At 36.1% G+C, this 21,325-nt stretch overlaps 1 protein-coding gene across 4 annotated transcripts in view; it reads left to right on the top strand.

Annotated features, from left to right (window-relative positions):
- Positions 1–21,325, top strand: part of LOC150105013 (sushi, von Willebrand factor type A, EGF and pentraxin domain-containing protein 1-like) — a 344,216-nt gene that overhangs the window by 240,861 nt on the left and 82,030 nt on the right. For 3 of the 4 annotated variants that reach the window (XM_090396104.1, XM_090396106.1, XM_090396102.1), the window contains one exon: positions 836–1,036. The exons of the other annotated variant lie outside the window; for it this stretch is intronic. In XM_090396104.1, coding sequence (XP_090252230.1) covers positions 836–1,036 — 201 coding nt within the window. The remainder of the gene's footprint in view (positions 1–835; positions 1,037–21,325) is intronic. 4 annotated transcript variants of the gene reach the window in all.

Raw genomic sequence — 21,325 nt, 5'->3', positions numbered from 1 at the left:
GTCTTCACAAAGTTAAAGTTCCTTTAACCCTAACAACTCCCTTATGGGAATAAAATGCATATGAAGATTTTTTAACTGCATTGTTTAATGCATTGACTATTTAAGTGTACTTTATTCTAATTATGTTGAAAGTTTATTTTTCACTAGGTTAGACTATGATAAATTTAGTTTAATCCTTTATCCCAGTGAGAGCAAACAAAGTTTGCACCTGAACACCCCTAATCTTTCATAGTACAATCACAATCAATATAGTACAACACCATATTCAGTCCTGAAGATATTTTCAGGTGCAAACTTTGTTTGCTCTCACTGGGATAAAGGATTAAACTAAATTTATCATAGTCTAACCTAGTGAAAAATAAACTTTCAACATCTTTCTCTAAATCCAGAGTAATTTAATAAAAAAAGGTGGCAAACCTTTTGGCAACTCCTATAGGTAAAGATGACCTTGCTTCTGCCAGTATCTCCAACTCTGGGCCTGGCTTCCACTGAAGAGACCTCAATAAAGGTCGAAACTAGTCTGGGTAGTGGCCAATCCCTTAATGCATAACAGTATACATATCCGAAGGAGATGTGTTTTGCATTATGGGAGATACTGGGATAGGAGTGTTAGTAGCTTGCTCCACCTTTGCAGTGAGTTGCCTGGTGTTGCACTACTTACCCAGGTAAGATAGTACAACACTATATTCAGTCCTGAAGATATTTTCAGGTGCAAACTTTATTTGCTCTCACTGGGATAAAGGATTAAACTAAATTTATCATATCATTTGGTCTAATTAGAAATTTTATATGGCAATGTATTACAGATTTGTTTTGTTTTTCTTCTTTAATCTAGCACCAGCATGCTCCTATCCCCCTGCTATAAAAAATGGAAGAGTTAAATGCAAATCCAAATCAAAAGAATATCATTTATCAACAGTTTGTGAGTATCTGTGCAATGAAGGATATGTAATTCCAACACGCCATATGAAGCATCAACATATTCATTGTACATCACGCTTAAAATGGAACATAACCACACTACCTGAATGCATTAGTAAGCCAAATTTATATCTAATTTTTTTTAAGTTACTTTAGAGAAAAATTAAAAAAAGAGAAGAAAAGTATATTCTTAGGAAAACTATAACTAATAAACTTTAACAGTGAATCTGATATGATGACTGGTACTTTGGTTTAGTAGTGGCTTTAATGGTGTTTTCAATATTATTTTTTCATTTTCATGATACTGATTATTTAAAATAAAGTAATTTAAATTTAGAGTAAATTTAAAATAGAATGATCTAACTTTGAGAGTTTGAACATTGAATATATTCCATTTGGATCACTAAGTGATGATTTACTGCACTTTACAGGTGAGATTTTTCTAAACAACAAATGCATGTTATATTCAGGAAATAATTATCAGGGGGAAGGAAGGAAGGAATAGGTAGAGTGTGGACAATCATTAGAATGGGGAATTGGACAGTGGTACTTATTTGTATCTATGGTTCCACAGGAGGTTTAAGGAAAGAGTGGAAGAATTTTTCTGAGTCATTGCAGAAACGCAAAGTTGGTCCTTGTTGGAGATCTAAATAGCAGAGTAGAAAATGAATACCTAGACATATAGAAATGTTTTGAGAAAATTTGGACAAAATAGCAAAACTAATAATTACTTGACTTACTTTACTTAATCCTCCCTCTTCTACCTTTTACGGTGTCGAGGTTTTTCCAACTATTAACCGCAACAGTAACTCGAGGATAAGGTGGTTAGCCCTATGCCTCCTGGTGTGTCCAATATCTGTAGATACATGTGTTCACGGGGCCTGTTTGCCTGTTCTGGGGGGGGGACAAAAAACCCAAGTTTCTGGGTGAATAAGCCCCTTACCTCCGTGTGAGACCAGCTAGCTCATCTTTCTTCGAACAAGACCAGATAATTCACTGATGGGAATGAAACCCAGGTCTTTTTTGACCAAAGGGCTTTGTCTATATCGACTGAGCTATGGAGGCTCACAAAACTAATAATAATAAATAATAATAATAACCTGCTGGATTTCTTTCATGACATGGACTAGTCATTACCAATGCCGTGTTCCAACATAAACATGTGCACAAATTCACATGGAGAGAAGACACAAGAAATATTACTAAAATTAAGGGGATATTAAATCCCACATAGTCTTAAAACCGAATAAGAAACTCAAAGATTGGAATCAGAGAGTTTCTTGCCGAATATAGTAAACTATAAAGTATCGGCGACACTAGCATTAGCCAATGCAAGTGATCCTAGTACGTAATACAATCTCGGGCAACTCGTTGCAAAGGTGAGTAAAGTTCAGATCGCTATTCTTAGGTATTTTCCATAATGTAAAAACACATTTCCTAGGAAATGTATGCTGTTATTACATTATGGAGGGAGGTCACTACCCAGACCGGTTTCAGCCTTTTTTGAGGCTTCATCAGTGAGTAGCTAGACCTAATACCGAAGTGTATAGCAAAAAGAACTTATATACTCTGCGAACGAGTTTTCCAAGTAGGTGCAACCATTAAGTTACTTAAGTATAAAGAGCTAATAAGCTTCATTATGGAAAATACCTAAGAATAGCGATCTGAACTTTACTCACCTTTGCAACGAGTTGCCCGAGATTGTACTACGTACTAGGATCACTTGCATTGGCTAATGCTAGTGTCGCCGATACTTTATAGTTTACTATATTCGGCAAGAAACTCTCTGATTCCAATCTTTGAGTTTCTTATTCGGTTTTAAAACTATGTGGGATTTAATATTCCCTTAATTTTAGTAATGTTTTCATTGCCGAAATGAAACTTATTAGCTCTTTATACTTAAGTAACAAGAAATACGTTTCATGGACTGTTACAGTTAATAGACACAAGAACACATAAGGGGATTTGAAATAGGATGTGATCACTATTTAATTTGGAGCAGATAATATCATATTAAAAAGAAAAGTGTGCAGTCAAATACACAGACAGTATTGAAGAAGGTTTGAAAACAAGAACCGAACCTTGAAGATTCAGTGGCAAACTCTGAATCAAATAGTGATTCAGCCAGAGAAGTATGTGATGTAAAGCTGTATGTAAGGGTAGAAAAATTAGAACTTCATGATAGATTTAGAAAGCTAAAGAAGCAATCAAGAAAAAGAAAAGTAAGGCAAGTTAGTCTGCATCTGTTCTAAGAGAATAGAAAGAAAAATACAAGGAAAGCAGTATGTAAAAGTAGCTAAATCATGGGAAGACTTAAGTAAGAATATAGAAGATAAATACCAGGAAGATGGCAGAATAGTCTAGAGGTTATTGAAAATGCTTAGAAATGGAGGAAAAAATACTGTAAAAGGAATCAGATGATAAAGGTGACATGAAAACTGAAAGATATTCTAGATGGCTGGAGTAATTACTTTGAAAGATTAATAAATGAAACATCAATTCAAAAGAATGATTCAGGTAGCCATTCTATAAGGGACAGCATAGTTTTGTGAAGAGCAGGTCCTGTCTTAGGTAATTTACTCACTTTTTATAATATTGGCAGTTGAGATGAAATAGCTATACCATAATACTTCTGGACTTTGCAAAGTAGGAATAAATATGAAGTTGGTGGCATGGATAAGAGAGAGAGAAAGAGAGTAGCTGGCAGGCAGAGAGTAATATATGGAGTAGAATGCAGGTAACCAGTGGAGTTCTGTAGGGTTCTGTATTTGGGCTGCTGCTTCTGTTTACTTGCACATCAATGATATAAGAAAAAATTTGAGTGTTAATCCAGTTTACTGATGACGAAAAACTGAGGATGTCGGTGTTGACAAAATAGCTCAAAGGGTTACTTCAGTGTTGAATATGTTAATAGATTGTTATCCCTCTTTATAAGAAAGGCTCTGATACTTGTGCACCTTGACTATTATATACAGTTTCTGGTTTTCGTGATTCCAGGGGATGAATTATCCAGAGGTGAGTAATGGAGGCTGAGTGCAAATTAGGGATTTTGATTTGAACCATTTGTGATATGCTGAATTTTTATTTTAGATTACTTGGCACACTTGTAAAACCAAGACTTGGATAGTGATCAGAGGTTTTCTTCGAATTGGGGAATAATCTTGTATTCCAGCAGGGAATATCATAATTTAGTCAGAGCAAATGTTTAGATTAGAAGAGTGGGTACAGTAATCTTACCATCCTGGCAATCATCTTATGTTGATGTCATTGTAGTGCCAAAAAAACCAGAGGCTGAGAGTGGCTGGTGAAGGCTGTTACCTAATAAAGGAAACTTGGAAAGTTATGGTCAGTTGCCAAAAGAACTAACATCTACCATATACTGGAAGGAGAGCTGGTTAAGAAAAGTGTTATTAATGGATGAGGAGGACTATTGCATGTTCTGGTAGATGCACAATTTGTGTTAATCATTACTGAAAGTGAATAATTCAGTTTCTCTTCCAGCTTGATCTGTGAAACTCAAGAAGGGGAAGCTTTGAGACTTCAGTTATGTTCCTCAATCTCACATTTTGGAACTGCAGAAAATTGACTTTCAGAGATCAGTAATCAAAGCACTCAGCATAGTGATCAGAATGAGGAGAATGGTAAAGCCAGCAAAGTGAGATGGGGGGGGGCATGGGGGGGATTCAAGACTTAGTAATTGTGGATATGAAATGACAGATTGACAAATGCAAATGTTCTACCTTTCTCATAGAAAGAATCATCCTGAAAGTAGTTAAAATAATGGAGGTGAACAAGCCTGTGCACCTTATTTGCATGCAAGGGGGAGAGAGTGCAAATTATGTTAAGGTCTCAGATGTTAAAGCGAATAAGACAATGTCTTTTGTTTTGCATGGAATTTGTATTGTGGGGTTATTATTTGGGAGTGTATTTTTGTTTTCTGTAATTTTTTATTTCATCATTTTTTTAATTGTATTGTTACTGTTATTTATTATAGTTTTTCATTGTTGATGTTAGAAACTAGCAGGAAAAGGCTCATGTAATGGGTAATCAGTAAACTGAATTGCCACTCAATTTTTTTTTTTTGATAATTTTCTTTGATCATTTTGATCATTTTTTTATCATTGTCAATGTATGGCCTTAACAGTTCTTCTTGCATGCTGATATATTTGGACTCACTCCCCACCCCCATCAACATGATTGGTGGCAACAGTCCTGACACTTTAACATCAGGTTCAGGTTCATCTTGTGTATCTGCAAATCTAGTGGCCAGACTTGTAGAGCTAATTTACTATTTTACCCTCAAATAGAGGAAGTACTATTCCCTAGTTAAGATATGAGAATGTCACTCATACTGCATGTGTAAAGGGGAAAAACAAAAATTGGGTACTGAATATGGCAATAATCATTTCAGAATTCCAGTAAGGTGGTGGTATTTCACCTGGCAATAGTAGTTATCTAAATATAAATCTCTAACAGGTTTTTATTTTAACCCTTCTTTTCCTCCAGTTGGCCACTTTTTGTAACCCCCAAACCTTTGTTCTGTTTCTGTAGGGAGTAATTTTTTTATTATTATTATTATTATTCGTGACACCTCCAAGGAGTCCGAAGACTCATTGCGGGAGGACACCCATTATACAACTGTCTCCACCACTACTACCAATCATCTCCATCAACACCATCTACTGCCCACCATCACAACTAGTATTTTTTGTCTGTAAAATGCGTGTGTTCTGAACGGCCGATTTGTCTCTATGCGGGAGAAAAAAACCCTGCCACCTCCATATGAGATCGGTTAACTCACCTTCAACTGAAAAAGTCCGCATAAAGATTCCTCCCATCACAATGAGAATCTAACTTAGGCCTATTCCAATCGAAGGGCGCAATGTACCGTCGTTCTTCCAATTGTGCTACAGAGGCACTTCGGAAGAAGTACCTCCACTTCTTCATCCACAAGGAACCCAGGTGATTGCATCTGTGCATATCTCTCTCTCTCTCTCTCTCTCTCTCTCTCTCTCCAGATTCAGAAGTTGCCATACAAAAATCTCATAAAGAGTTAATAATCTTATCTCTGATTTTCAGCATGTTCTTCTGTAAGGTAATCACTGCTACAAGAGCAGTATTTCAAGATTTGATGGAACTGAGATTTATATAGAGTTAGCCGCTGCATAGGTAGTAATGAGAAGTAGATGTCTCTAGCAGAAAAAGAGACTTTAGCTTTTTGGAGTGTGAGGCTAAGATCTGTTTGTGCTGAGAAAGGCTAGAGGTTCATGTCATCCCAGGATCTTGTTTGCAGGGGCAGCTCGTGCATAGGCACTGCAGCACCCCCAATTTTCTCGATATATAAATATATTTATTTACTTTATTTATATTTGCTTGTAATATTTAATTTTATCATCAACAATCCTATACAATTCTCTTATTTTGTATAAAAAAAAAAAAAAATCCATCTTCTAGCACTTAGGAGGGCGAAGGACGCTAGCAGCACTGTGTTTATTACAGTGTCATATTGCTACGCATGCAAGTATATGCACGTCATAGTGAGATGTGAGCTATTTCTGTAATGCGGCACTGTAATCCATCATGCAGTTCCACTGTTGTTTATATGCAGTTTGCGCCAGTATCGTTCACCCACAGATTAGAGACCCTTTGACACTTCTGTGCATGTCACAAAAAGGAGAATCCATTCCAATAATAGTAATCAATCCGTATTGCGGGATGAGTTGTTTATTATTACACGTCGGAAAATTAACTTCTGTTTTATGATCATTGTAGTTAACTATGTTGCTTGTATAACAGTTGGAAAAATTTACCTATAAAGCACATAATTTTGCGTGTTGGCAACCAATTCATACGTCCTTCATTTCTTTCTCCCCTTCAGCATAAATCGACTATTCTTGGCAAGTTTCCAAGTGGAGATCTCAAAAGCATGGGCATACTATAGTAGAGTGTTCGTAGTGCTTATCGTGTTTACTCCATCTCTTTAAATATTTGGACATTACAATTGAAGATGATAATAAACAATATTTATCGATAATAAACGATATTTTGTCATGAAACAAAACAAGAAGAATATATTTCATTTTTAAGTAATTTTGAATTATACCAAACTGTATAATTTTATCGATAATAAACAATATTTTTTTATGTTAATTTTTTTAAAAATTTTTACCATAATTTTGATAGTTTATCCAAACACATATACACTGTACTGTGTGTATGTATATTTCGAAAGTTGCAGCACCCCCCACGATTTCAAGCCACGAGCCGCCACTGCTTGTATGGATAGCATAGCCATGTATTATCAAAAGTAAGAAGTGAAGTGAGTGAAATCTTTATTGCAAGAAAGAGGACAAGACTGCATTTGATAGCATTGAAGTTCACAGACTTTTTATCCCATTTAAAAACAGGGATCAGTATTTTAAGCCATTGATTTCTCTTTTTCATTTAACAAGGTCTGTAAAATCAAAGAGGAATGAGTGTACTGCATTAAAAGATATGGAGAAATTTGAGATCAGCTGAAAGCACATATAGAAATAAGAGGATGGACAAAAATACAGAGCTCTGGGACCTGTACATTAGTTGATTATCATTGGGACGCCATCCACCATGATGTGTAGTGAACTACACAGGAAACTGGTAATCCAATTGCAAAGGGGTGAAGGCAGATCATAAGATATCAGTTTTCAAGTTGTTTTTGGATATTGTTTAGAGTGTATCATCTGGATGTGACAGAAGCTAGTCCTATGCCTAGGCTCAAGAGGCTGCACCTTTTGAGACTCTGCATGGGACCAGGAGGCAAGTTGTCTGCACCTGTCCCTTGTAAAAGTTGATGGGATTATTTTAAAAACTGTTGTGGATGGCTGCATAGTTTGCTTTCTCCCAAGCCACTTGTAGTCATAATGAATGTTTTTACTTGAACTGCATTCATGACTTTTTAGAAAACTTTTTTTACTGTTTAACTTGTATATTAATGATATAGGTGAAGATTTGGATGGAAATATTCAGTTGTTTGCAGATGATGCAAAGTTGGGACGAACCATCAAGAGTAGTGAAGATGTTGTGGCCTTACAAGAAGACTTGAATAAGAATTGAATCCTATCAACTAAATTTATTATAGTCAGACCAAGTGAAAAATAAACTTTCAACATCTTTCTCTAAATCCAGACTAATTTAATTGAAAGGTGGCACACTGTTTAGCAACTCCTATAGGTAGAGATGACCTTGCTAATGCTTCTGCCTGGTATCTCCACTTGGGCCTGGCTCCCACTGAAGAGACCTCAGTAAAGGTCGAAACTAGTCTGGGTAGTGGCCCTTCCCTTAATGCATGACATTATACATATCCGCAAGGAGATGTGTTGTGCATTATGGGAGATACTGAGATAGGAGAGAGATGTTATCTTGCTCCACCTTTGCAACGAGTTGCCCGGTGTTGTACCACCTTACCCCCAGTCCTGAAGATACTTTCAGGTGCAAACTTTGTTTGCTCACACTTGGATAAAGGATTAAACTAAATTTATTAAAGATTTGAATAAACTGAGTGATTGGGCATGGAAATGGAGATGTGAGTTCAATGTTGCAAATGTAAGGTTTTAAAATTTGGAAAACAAAGATGGGATGCAGAATTTATGCTTGGTGAGGATATATTGTTGGAGGTAGAAGAAATAAAAGATCTGGGGGTGATAGTGGATAAGGATCTGAAATTTAGGGGACACATAGCTAAAATTGTGAAGACAACACAAAGGCCTCTGGGAATGATGCGGTGAACATTGACGTGTAGAAGTAGGGAGATTCTTGTTCCATTGTATAAGGCTTTGATTAGGCCACACATGGACTATTGTGCCCAGATTTGGTCACCTGGTTTTCAGAAGGATGAAGAGATGTTGGAAAGGGTCCAAAGGCGATTGACCTCTAGGATGTTGAGTATGAGGAAAGATTAAGAAGATGTAATTTGCAGAGTCTGGTGAACAGGAGGAAGAGGGAAGATATGATAGAGACCTACAAGTTAGTAAGGGGTTGTTATATGATCAATGCTGGAGAAGTTCTACAGAAAATACTAAAGCCTTTGATAGGATACCACATGGAATTCTAATCAGTAAACTGCAGCATATGAGAATGAATATAGGGTTGGTGAGATGGATAGGAGGGTGGTTGATCGAGAGATACCAGAGAGTGGTTTATTCTGGAGTAGAGTCCAAAAGATGGCCTGTGACTAGTGGTGTGCTGCAGGGTTCTGTTCTTGGACCACTACTATTTAATTTGTTCATTAATGATATAGGAAAGGATCTGAGAGGAACTGTGCATCTGTTTGCAGATGATGCAAAGTTGGGTAGAGCAATAGTGAATGCTCAGGATGTCAAAATTTTGCAGGATGATTTGGATAGTTTGGAGGACTGGGCTAAGGAGAATGGATGTCAATTTATTGTGAAAAAATGTAAGGTTATGCATTTTGGGGTGAAAAGATTAGCAGCAGTATATCACATTGGTGGAACTGTACTCCAGGAAATTGACGAGGCCAGGGATTTGGGAGTGTTGTGGATAGGGAGTTGAAGTTTAGGGGACACATCGCAAAAGTGGCAAAATCAGTTCATCAAATCACTTGGTTGCTGAAAAACACTTTAACGAGCAGAGTCAAACAGGTTATTGTTCCTCTGTATTGAGCCTTGATAAGACCCCATCTAGATGACTCTGCCCAGTTATGGGTGCCGGGGTTTCTTCTTAATAGGGAGGAGGTGGAGAGGAGTGACCAAGATAATAGCAGGACTATGGAATGAACCTTATGAGAACAGGTTGAAGATTTGTAGGCTGCAGAAATTGGTTGATAGGCGGAAAAGGAGTGATATGATTGAGACATTCAAATCACTGAAGGGTTTCTATAAGATTAATTCAGAAGATATTTTTGAGAATAGGACTGGTAGTGGGAGGACCAGGATCCATCCATGGAAGCTTGGCAAGAGTGTGGTTAGCAAGGGTGTTCGAGCTAGGTTTTTACTTGGAGAGTAGTAAATGAGTGGAATAAGCTGCCAGAGTCTGTTGTGGGTGCCATGACTGTAAATGAGTTCAAGGTGAAGTATGATAAATATGTGAATGTTGAATAGTTGTTCTTGACATGATGTTGGGTCTCCCTCGATGAGTCTAAGGACTCCTTGGAGTTGCCCATAATAATAATAAATAGTGGGAGATCGGGGGAAAACCAGAGATCATCCCTGGTAACTGTAGAAAGAGGGTGTGAGTAGGGGGAGTGAGAGGCAGGTTTTTTCGTGCAGAGTTGTGAATGATTGGAATGCCTTGCCTGAGAGTATGGTGTCTGCAAGGAGTTTGAATGTGTTCAAGGCACAGTATGATGAGCTGTGTGTGTGATAAAAGGACCTCTCAGACGAGTCTTTGACTCCATGAGGCCTTGGGGTAATAATAATAATAATATTTGGAGTATATCCATCCATTATCCCAGATGGATGAAGGTCTTTACCAACAAAAATTTCAATAGAGCAAGTGTTCGATCAGGAGAATGACTGTAGTAATCAGAGTATGGGAAAGAAGGCAGAGTAAGAATCCAGATTATCCCACTTGTAATGCCAAAGAATAAGCCGAAGAGTAACTAATGATAACTAATGTTTCACACACACACACATATATATAACCTTTATGGAGTGACATTGACAGTACACTTGGAAGGAGTAATAAAAAGTAAAAAAGATTTTAGGAAGATAGTGAGGATTTTATTATTCTAGTGAGTAGGTGAACAATTTGCATTAGATCATTGCTAATAGTAACACTTGTGAATTTGTTCCAGTCTGGTCAATGGAATTGGAAAAAGAAAACCAGAGAAATAAAGAAAAAAATAGGAGTAGAACAAATAACCTCACTGTTTCGGAGTTGATAGCAGTCAATCGGGCTTCAGGGATAAAAATTCTAAGAGGTCGGTAATTCCCAGAATTTGGAGATAGCAAAAGAGCTGATGAATGTGACAGATTGTGGCTAGGCAGTATTGTGCTAGGGGATCAAAGAAGGGTTCTAGATTTGGCATTCTTCAGCATATGTGAGAGCTCATGAAAGCACAGGAGGCTCTTTTGATGGAAGGAATCATACAGAGTAGTTTGTACAGTTGTGGTTGCCAATCGACTCTGATAGAAATAAGGGTTGTTTGATAAGTCCTTTCAAAAATGAAGAGAACATAATTATTTTGAAACAAACATTTTTTATTTTTCAACATAGTCTCCTTTGAGGTCTATACACTTAGTCCAACGATGCTCAAGTTTTTTGATCTCATCCATATAGTATGAATTGTCCAACTCTTCAAAATAGACAGTTGTTTCAGCAATCACCTCTTCATCTGATGAAAATCTCTTTCCAGCCAGCCATTTTTTCATGTTTGGAAACAGACAGTAGTCCGAGGGAGCCAAATCTGGAGAGAGAGTGGGGGGGGGTGAAAGGACTTCGTAGCATAAATCGAACAATTTTGCAATCACAATTGCAGAAGAGTGAGCAGGTGCGTTGTCATGGTGAAAAAGAATCTTCTTTTTCACCAAGTTTGGTCGATTTTCCTTTATTTTATTATTTAAATGATCCAGCAAAGATGCATAATACACTTCGGTAATTGTTTTGCCCTTTTCCAAGAAGTCTATGAAGATTATGCCATGAGCATCCCAGAAGATGGTGACCATAACCTTTCCTGCTGAAGGAACAGTTTTTGCTTTCTTTGGTGCAGATTCCCTGCTTGCAACCCATTGCTTTGACTGTTCCTTGGTCTCAGGCTGGTAGTGATGAATCCATGTTTCGTCCACTGTTACGAAATGATGCAAAAATTTCTCTGGATTCCGTTGAAACAGCTTCGAGCTGTTCTTGCATCAGTTTACACATTGACGCTTTTGATCCAGTGTGAGCAAACGCTGCACCCGTCTTGTGAATAGTTTGTTAAAATATTATGTACACGTTCATTTGAGATGCCCACAGCCTTAGCAATTTCACGCACCTTCACTCTTCTATCACCCATCACCATATCATGGATTTTTTCAATAATTTCTGGAGTAGTAACCTCAACAGGGCATCCAGAACATTCAGCATCACTTGTGCTCATATGTCCACTTCGAAAGTTACTAAACAACCTCTTATAAACTGTTCTAATTGAAGGTGCAGACTCACCATAATGTTTATCAAGCTTAGCTTAGTTTCCTGAGCCGTTTTGCTTTTCAAAAAGTAATGTTTAATCACTACTTGAAATTCTTTCTCATCCATTTTTCACAAATCACAGTACTTGATCGATTCAAGTGAACACCAAACACAGAGTAATATATCTATCTGAGTTGCCAGCGACTAAAAGTAACCTCGATACACACTGGTGGTGCCATCTCTTAGACTTTGCATGGACTTATCGAATAGCCCTCGTAGATTCTGTAAGTGGTGGTGGCAATGCACTGAATTTTTGTTCAGGTCTCAAAACCAAAGTGTTTTTTGTATGGATTTCTCTTTTCTTTTCTTTGCTTTTCTTTTTTTTTTGTTGGATTTTATTTTTTCTCTGAATATTATTTTTACGTGGAGGTTTTTTCAATTAACAGTGTTATTGTAATTATTTTACTTTTGTGATTGGTGATGAGGTTTTAGGGATGTGCAGTGTGAGACCTGTGAGCATGTCTTTTGCACATCCCTGGTCACATCATAGTCTCGACAATTCTTCTTATATGCTACTCTACTTGGATTTCCTTCAGACATGATCTGACTCCTAAGTCGTATCAGGATTATTTACAGCTGGTTGGGAATCTTTGTGATGCACACTACCATCAGTTTCTGTTATGTGTTCTTCAGCTGTTTAACCTATAGAAGTAATTTACTATGTATGCTTGAATGGAGAAGGTTCTAGGTCCTTGAAATATATTTGGCATGCTCTTCAAGATGTCTCTTATATGGCATGCTAAAAGAGAGAGGGGAATGGACATCAAGTGGAATCTCTGCTCTGGAGACCAAACATGACAACAGTCATTTCATTTTCCAAGAAGCAAAGGTCATGGTATTACAGGTGATTAGTCATCTACTGCCTAGTGTTCTAGTTGACATTTTCTTAGCCATGAAAGGTATGTCTTTATAGCACCGGTACTTGCTTATGGGAATGTGGTTTGTGTAAATAGGTGAAACCAGGGAAAAGTGCACTTGGCTTGAGTGTTGCACATAGTAGTCAAACCACCAGTAGTCAACCAGTAGTCAAAGGTTGTATGAAGTAATCTAGGGAAAAAGTAACAGTAGGATGCTAAGATTCTTGTCCTAGGCTACAGCTATTTAACTTATCTAATATTGTAAATGGCCCAAAATTTTGGAAGGAGATTTAATTTGAAAAAAAAAAAAAAAATTCAGATAGAAATATACTTGTATAGTTATGCTAAGTTAGAATAATGAAGAATAACTGTTCTAATCTGGATTCCTTTAGATATTAGAATAGATTTGTAGGGATTTCTTGGTAGATAAAACTGGATATTGCTTCATTGATTGCTAAGTATATGTTCCACCAACAGGTTTTAGGTTTAAATCCTTCTGTAGGTATGAATGTTTGTGATTGTCTAGTTGGAAAGTGAATCATATGTATGAGATAGCCCACTGCTTAATGAAAGCCTGAAGTGGCTTGAAAAGTTCTATGTTTGGCCTCTTGAGCAGTTTCCAGATTATGGAAAAAATTCAATACAATATATGTATGTATATAATCAATAACAGAAAATTAGCCTACTCACTATGCTAATGAACTATAGGTTTAAAACCTTTCATAGTGGGAGCTGCATAAAAAAAAAAGGTCAGAATGCAGATACATCGACCATTTAAACCAGGGCTGTCCAACCTTAGGTAATCTCAGGCCCAATTTAAAAAACAAAAGATTTATCCGAGGGCTGCATCCAGTGCATATCTAATAATTTAGTGAACAGAAGCGACACAACCTCCATAGCTGAACAACACTCGTTGCTCACTAATTGCACCTAGAGCATGCACATTAGAACAAAACACTGTAAGAACTCTACTTTGACACATCTAATATTTGAAAAACACGTGGCTATGTAATGATGTAAAAACACCAAATAAAATAATCAACATCAAGATTATCGATTAGTGATAGAATTAAAATATCTAATACGCATTTGGGAAGAAATGCTTATTAGATATTTCATAGAATAAGAAATTATTTTTAAATTCCGTGAAACAAAAGAATTTCACGGAACCAGTTATTTTTTCGACTAGTTCCGTGAAATTCTTTTGTTTCACTTCATCAGGATAATTACATGAGTAAACTAAAAAACTAGAAAACACTAAAAACTAGATGAAATCAGATACACACACACATGCACAAAAAATCCTTTCATAATACTAAACAGTGTTTTTTGCATTCATGTTACTCTTAGCTTTGCCCTTACAGGGTGATGACATGTCTTGCATGATCCAACAAAATCATTGCCAATTAGACTCCATAAAAGAGATTTGGTTGAAATTACAACTAAAGCAATTAACCTTTATGCAATAGCAATATTTTACCCTCCTTAGGAACTTGCTCCATTGCAAGACTCATTAAACAGATAGGTCAATAGCATGGGCAGTTCTTTAGTACACTCCCTTAAAACATACGACAAAATCCCATCTAGTCCAACTGCCTTATATACTCTTCATTCAACTTCTGATTCTCCAGCTCTCCCTGTAAGAATAAAACTTGCTTTATCAGGAAGAAACAGTAATAAAATGAATAGCTCTACTTCATCATTTGCATTGTTCACCCAGCTACTCTCTCCATCCAACTAGGACATTCGTCCGATCATTTTACATCCTAATGGCCAAAGAGCAAAACAATTCCTTGGGTATTTCCTTGGATCCCAGAATGCCAATTTCCTCTTGATTATTAATTTTTCTTCTTATTAGTTATCTTCCTAGCTAAAACCTTATTTCTAATGCAAGTGTCCTCCACCTCTCTTTATACTTTTTTCTCATAAGCTTTTCATCTGCAGTTTGTATTTGATTTCATTAGTTATGTTATCTTTTTCACTTAAGGTATGCAATTGCTTACTGCTGATAAATTTATCAACTAACTCCTATGTACTGCTGATCTCTTTCTTATATAATATAACAACTAAATACTGATAATTGTACATACATTTCTTGTATATGTAAATCACCCATACACTGGAATGAAGAGGACTATCATGAACAAGCACCTGAATGAGAAGCCAACACCTAAAGTACTGTTTTAGGAGATTATACAGGATACACTTCATTTAGATTATAAAAAAAATGTTTAAATCCAGCTACTCAATTACTAAAAACTAATGCAAGTTATAGTCATAGTTATGGAGATCACTGCAAGAGGATAGCAAAAGTCATGATTATTGGTGCCAAAATATAAGTTTTGGAAATTTTTAGCAACCATTAAGTCATTCTTTTTGCATTATTAGATTTATGAGTGTTCGTGTGATTAACTGCAAGGGTAGTGTGTGTGTAATTTTAGGATTTTTAAAGATTTGTTTGATTTATTGTACACTGTACTGAGCATCATGATTCCAGTGTGCAAATCAATGACAGGCATTTTTAATGTGAGTGATTATGTTGGCTGCAGCATATGCTAAATGTATGGCCTTCGCAGAATGAGACATTTTTGGAGAGAGAATGAACTGGGGAGCATGTCTGTCAAAATTGTCTTGTGGGCAAATGTAATAAGTGTTAAAAGATGAAATGCATGATATTGCAATTGCTGTAGTTTGTGTTGCAAGTGGTATAAGTGACTGTATGAATGATGTGGTGGAAAAGGTTCAGATGGTAGAAAATGTTCAGAGAATGATCAGATGATAATGGAAAGGATAGCTCACATACACGGGGTTCTTCACAGAACAAAATGTGAGGTTGAGTGGGTGGAGAAATGCCTGGCAGATGGCATGACACAGAAGTGAAAGAAAAGAAAGAGAAAGCAGAGCATGAAAATAAAGATTGTATTTTGTACACTCATTCACTAATACAAGGAGTCCTTGAGGAGACTGTGATGAAATTGTGTTTTCCTGGAGCTAAGATGAAGAATATCAGTGATGCTGTAAGGATGTAGAGAGTTAATTTGAAAGAGATGTTTATTTTGGATGGTACAAATGATTTAGCAGGTGACAAGTGTGGTATGCAAGAAGACATCACAGAGTTGCTAATGCATGTGAAAAAGAAGGGTGAGAAAGTAAAAGTTGTGAGTTTGTTGCTGCCAGATGATAAAAGTGAACTGAGATGGACAGTTATTATTATTTTGACACCTCCAGGGAGTCCAAAGACTCATCGAGGGAGAGTGTGCCGACAGCATCGAACGATTGGTCCCCTGAACGATTGTTATGATCATGAATGAGTCAGTATGCAGACTGTGCAGGAGAAATGGTGTGGAGTTTGTGGATTTGTAGAGTGAGTTTGATGGAAGGAAGGAATTATATAGGGTGGATGGATTGCATTTAAATGGATTTAGTGTCAAGAGTCATGAGAAAGTGTTGTTCAGTGAGAGTTTGGAAGTACAAAAGCCAGGTCTCACACTTGGTGATGAAATTCATCTCCTGCCTGAAGACCAACACAAACATCCAGGCCCAGAACAGGATTCCAACCCACAGCCTACTGGATAGAGAATGGATACACAACCACTCATTTAACCAAGCCAGCAATACAATGAAGTATTAGTAATCATACGTTACATTAAAAGTAAATTATAGTAGGAAGAAAAATCTTAATGAATTACAGGTTACCCTCATATAACCTCGTATAACACAGATGTTTGGTTCCACAAAAATGCTGCGTTATATAAATCGTGTTATGCAAGACTCAGATCACATAGAAAAAGTAAGGTTAGGTTCTGAAATCGTTTTTTTTTTTTTAAGATTATATAAACAATGACATATCCAACAAAAATTTATATTTATTTAATTCAGGTAAATCACGTAAGTTAAGAAAACATAAACTATGAAACAAATACATAGTATAAAATTATAAAAGAATTATAAATTGTACGTAAACTTCAAATAAAATAAAGCGTATATTTTAATCGTCATCAATGTCTTCAAAACTAACATTTCCTACATGTTCTTTATTTAGGAGTGGCTGGACATAGTCATCACTTTGAATCTCTTGGACATCATTTGTATAATTCTCATTGCATGCTTCAGCTGGTTTAGTTATCAAGAAGTCAGTAATAAGACCTTGCTTACCAGTGTGCTACAATTTTTTATTAAGTTCAAATATGGAGCTAAAGAAATATTCAATTATCTTGTGAATTTTCCAGAGCGCTCCATTGAGAGATCATTATCCATAAAATAACTTTCTTACCAAGTCCAATCCTTCTGCTAATTTCTTTTACTGAATTCTTTAATCATCACAATTCATCACAATCAGAATCTTCAGCAAAACTTTCCCTGCCACTTGGTTCTACGTCATTTATTAATTGTACCAGTTCCTCCTCCTCATTTAATCTATTTCCCCATCAATTACTTCACTATTGACGAGATTGGAGCAATTTGAAGAAGTTCACGAAGGTTGAGTCTCATGTGCTGATCGAAACCGAATGTATCTTCAGCCTTCTTCAATTGTTACCTTGGCAGTTTACAGTGGTTGGATTTATCCCTATTAATAAACATGTACAGTATATCGCAAAAGTGCTTTAAGTGGCCACTACTATAAAAATAAATTTTTACATAAAAGCTTTATATATTGTATGTAACTCACTAGAAAATAAAGTGCTCAGATGTGAGATTTACACACTTATGATTTTTAATGTGCTTTCCTGGCAGAAAATGAAAACAATTTTCAACAATAAACACTTTATATGGTAAACAGTGGACGTACATGCATGCTAAAGAATATTTCCCCTAATATTAATTTGCTACTTATAACTACATGTGCGATACGGGCAGATGCAAATTTAATGAAGATAAATTTTGATTTTTAAGTAGTGCGTTGAAAAATATACAAAAAGATAAAGGGTTACCACAGTTTGTAGACCGTCTTATATCGAAACTGCGTTGTATAAGTAACGCATTCAACAAGGGTTATTACAATTTGTAGACCACGTTATATCGAAACGGCATTGTATAAGTACCATGTTATATGAGGGTTACCTGTATTTTAAATATTTTCCAAGAATATATCTTTTCCAAAAATCAAGACTATATTTATTGAAGATTTTACACTATTTCTTTAGCAGAGTGTGATAACAAAACTTTACTTCTATTAATTTTTAGTGGAACCTGTGGCATAGTAATTAAATAATAAAGTAACACATAAAACCACAGTGATATCTTTAATTAGTAAAAAGACAGATATTTCGTACTAAAATTAATAGTACATCTTCAGTGTTTGTAACAGTAATAGGAATGGAATATAGGCAAAACGTTCGGTGGATCACCTATTAAAATACAATTGTTAAAGCATGCTAGGAAATAATAATAATTATTATTATGTCGCACCTGCAGGGAGTCCAAAGACTCGTCGAGGGAGAGTGTGCCAACACTATCGAACGATTGAACCCCTTCCAACTACTAACCGTGCTCAAACTTGATTAAGTTTTTGCGACCGATTAATAGCAGAGGCTCTACCAATCGACCAACTTCGCTAGAAATAACAAATTTAATCTATTAAGATAAATGGTTTTTTACATAAGATAAAAGTCTCCCAGATCTTTGAGAGAGACATACCGTCATTTCTATTTAAATTCGGTCGGTGTAAGATAGTTTCACAACTTTCTTTAAATAAACGTTCATATTTGAATCTACATCTATGGAGGAGAACTGCTTAATCCCACTGGACACCATGAGTAGAGTCAATACTGTGCTGCGCCAGACCAGACTTCAGAGGTTTGTTATAATCAATATAACATTGATGTTCTTTTATTCTTTTTTCCAAAGAACGGCCCGTTTGTCCAAAATAATCACATTCGCAAGGTATTTGGTAAACGCCAGCCAAAGATAGAGATGACAGTTTATCCTTTGTAGAAGGTAATAAAGAAGAATTATAAACATTTCCGATTGCCCATTATCCACCGCTGAAACCAGTGCTTTAGCAAAGGACCTTGATTTTGCTGTTATTCCTTCACACATTCCTTTCTTGATTTCTTACATAATATAGAACGCAATCTGTCAGGACTTCCTACGAAGATGCCAACAAACTATGATTTGAAGTTGCGACTTCGTTATTCAAAAGCAAATTACCTCCATGCAATTTATCAAATGCTGAAATTAAAGGTCTAACTTCTTTAAGAAAAGATAATACAATATCCATTTCTATGGCCGATAAAGGAAAAGCTATTGTAATTATGAATAAGACTGACTATGAGACAAAAGTATCCAGCCTATTAGAAGACACCACGACCTACCAAGAGATCACACGTAATCCTACTAATTCACAAATTAAAGAGCTATATAAATTACTTGATGAGGTTATAAGTTGTAATCCTAACTACGTGGATAAAATACGCACCTACTTTGGAAGAACTCCTCGTCTTTATGGACTCCCAAAAATCCATAAAGAAGGCTGTCCTGTACGACCTATCGTAAATTGCATTGACTCTCCAATTTATCGGGTTGCAAAAGTATTATCACGTTCCTTAAGTCTCTCACTGGTCATTCCAGATCCTATATAAAAAACTCAACAGATTTTCTTGAAAAAATCAAGGATATAAAAATTACAGATTCTGAAATATTAGTCAGTTTTCACATCATTTCTCTGTTCACCAATATCCCATTAACCGAACAGTCAATTCTTTATATGAAGATTACCCTCCAGATATCGCAAGGATATTCGAATATGCCATCCACTCAGGATATTTCAGTTGGAAAAACAAAATCTACAAACAAATTGAAGGTGCTGCCATGGGTAGCCCTCTGTCTCCACCTCTGGCAAACTACTATTTGAAACAATTCGAAGATACTATGTTCTCATCCATTCATTCTCAACCATCTCTTTTGTACTGTTACGTCGATGATGTTTTTGCTGTTTGGCCACACACTGAAGATGAACTTTCCACCTTTCTACAATGGATAAATAACCTTCACCCACGCATTCAATTCACTATGGAAAAAGAAAACTCTGGTACTTTACCATTTTTGGGCATCCTGCTTACTAGAACGTCTTCTGGTAACTTATCTACAAGCATCTTTCGAAAACCCACATTTACTGTCAGATAGATTTACAAAAAGGATGCGCACCATGTCTCAAAAATTTGGCATTCTTAAATCTCTAATTCATAGAGCACATAAAGTTTGCCCTTCCCCAATAATCTTACAAAAAGAACTTTCCATCATTAAAAAGTTAATGGAATCAAATGATTACAACTGCAATCAAATCCAACAGATACTTTTCTCTTATGATCCAACACCTACAGTTTCTTCAACAGTCCACAGAGTTCCTATTCCGTACATTCCAGGAATCTCAGAACCTATAGGTAGAATTCTAAAAAACTATCAATTGATTCCAACATATATTCCTATGAACAAAATTTCTTCTTTATTACCTTCTACAAAGGATAAACTGTCTTCTCTATCTTTTGCTGGCATTTACCAAATACCTTGCGAATGCGATGTCTCTTATTTTGGACAAACTGGCCGTTCTTTAGAAAAAAGAATAAAAGAAAATCAATATTATATTGATCATAACAAACCTCTGAAGACTGGTCTGGCGCAGCACAGTATTGACTCTACTCATAGTATCCAGTGGGATAAAGCAGTTCCCCTCCATAGATGCAGATTCAAATATGAACGCTTATTTAAAGAAAGTTGTGAAACTATCTTACACCGACCGAATTTAAATAGAAATGACTGTATGTCTCTCTCTCAAAGATCTGGGAGACTTTTATCTTACATAAAAAACCATTTATATTAATAGATTAAATTTGTTATTTCTGTTATTTCCTAGCACGCGGTAACAATTGTATTTTAATAGGTGATCCACCGAACGTTTTACCTGTATTCCATTCTTATTACTGTTACAGACACTGAAGATGTACTATTAATTTTGGTACGAAATATCTGTCCTTTTACTAATTAAAGATATCACTTTGGTTTTTATGTGTTACTTTATTATCTATTATGAGTAATATAGTAAGGGACTTAGTGGCATGCAGTATTTGCAGCATGTATGCATCTCGGGAATTAGATATGAGCTTATGGGAGAGGGAAAAGTCAACTACTGGAACTAATCTAAAAAAACACCCCAACTGAACATCACCAGAGTTAAAGATCGGTACTATCAACATAAGAAGGTAGGATGGCAAAGAAATGGAGCCAGCTGAGGAATTAGATAATTACCAGATCAACATAATAGGGGTGACCGAAACAAAAAATACAAAAACTGGTGAGATCTTTCTGAGGAAGTTATATTCAGGCAATGACAATCAAGGAAAAGAAGAGTAGCCATAGTATTCAACACAAAAGACGAGGCTAAT

Source organism: Typopeltis vanoorti, chromosome 7 (assembly GCF_054136105.1).
Source record: "Typopeltis vanoorti isolate ZY-2024b chromosome 7, IOZ_Tvanoo_1.0, whole genome shotgun sequence".
NCBI lineage: Eukaryota > Metazoa > Arthropoda > Arachnida > Uropygi > Thelyphonidae > Typopeltis > Typopeltis vanoorti.
The sequence above is the reverse complement of the archived record's forward strand: the minus strand, read 5'-3'. Positions and strand labels throughout refer to the sequence as shown.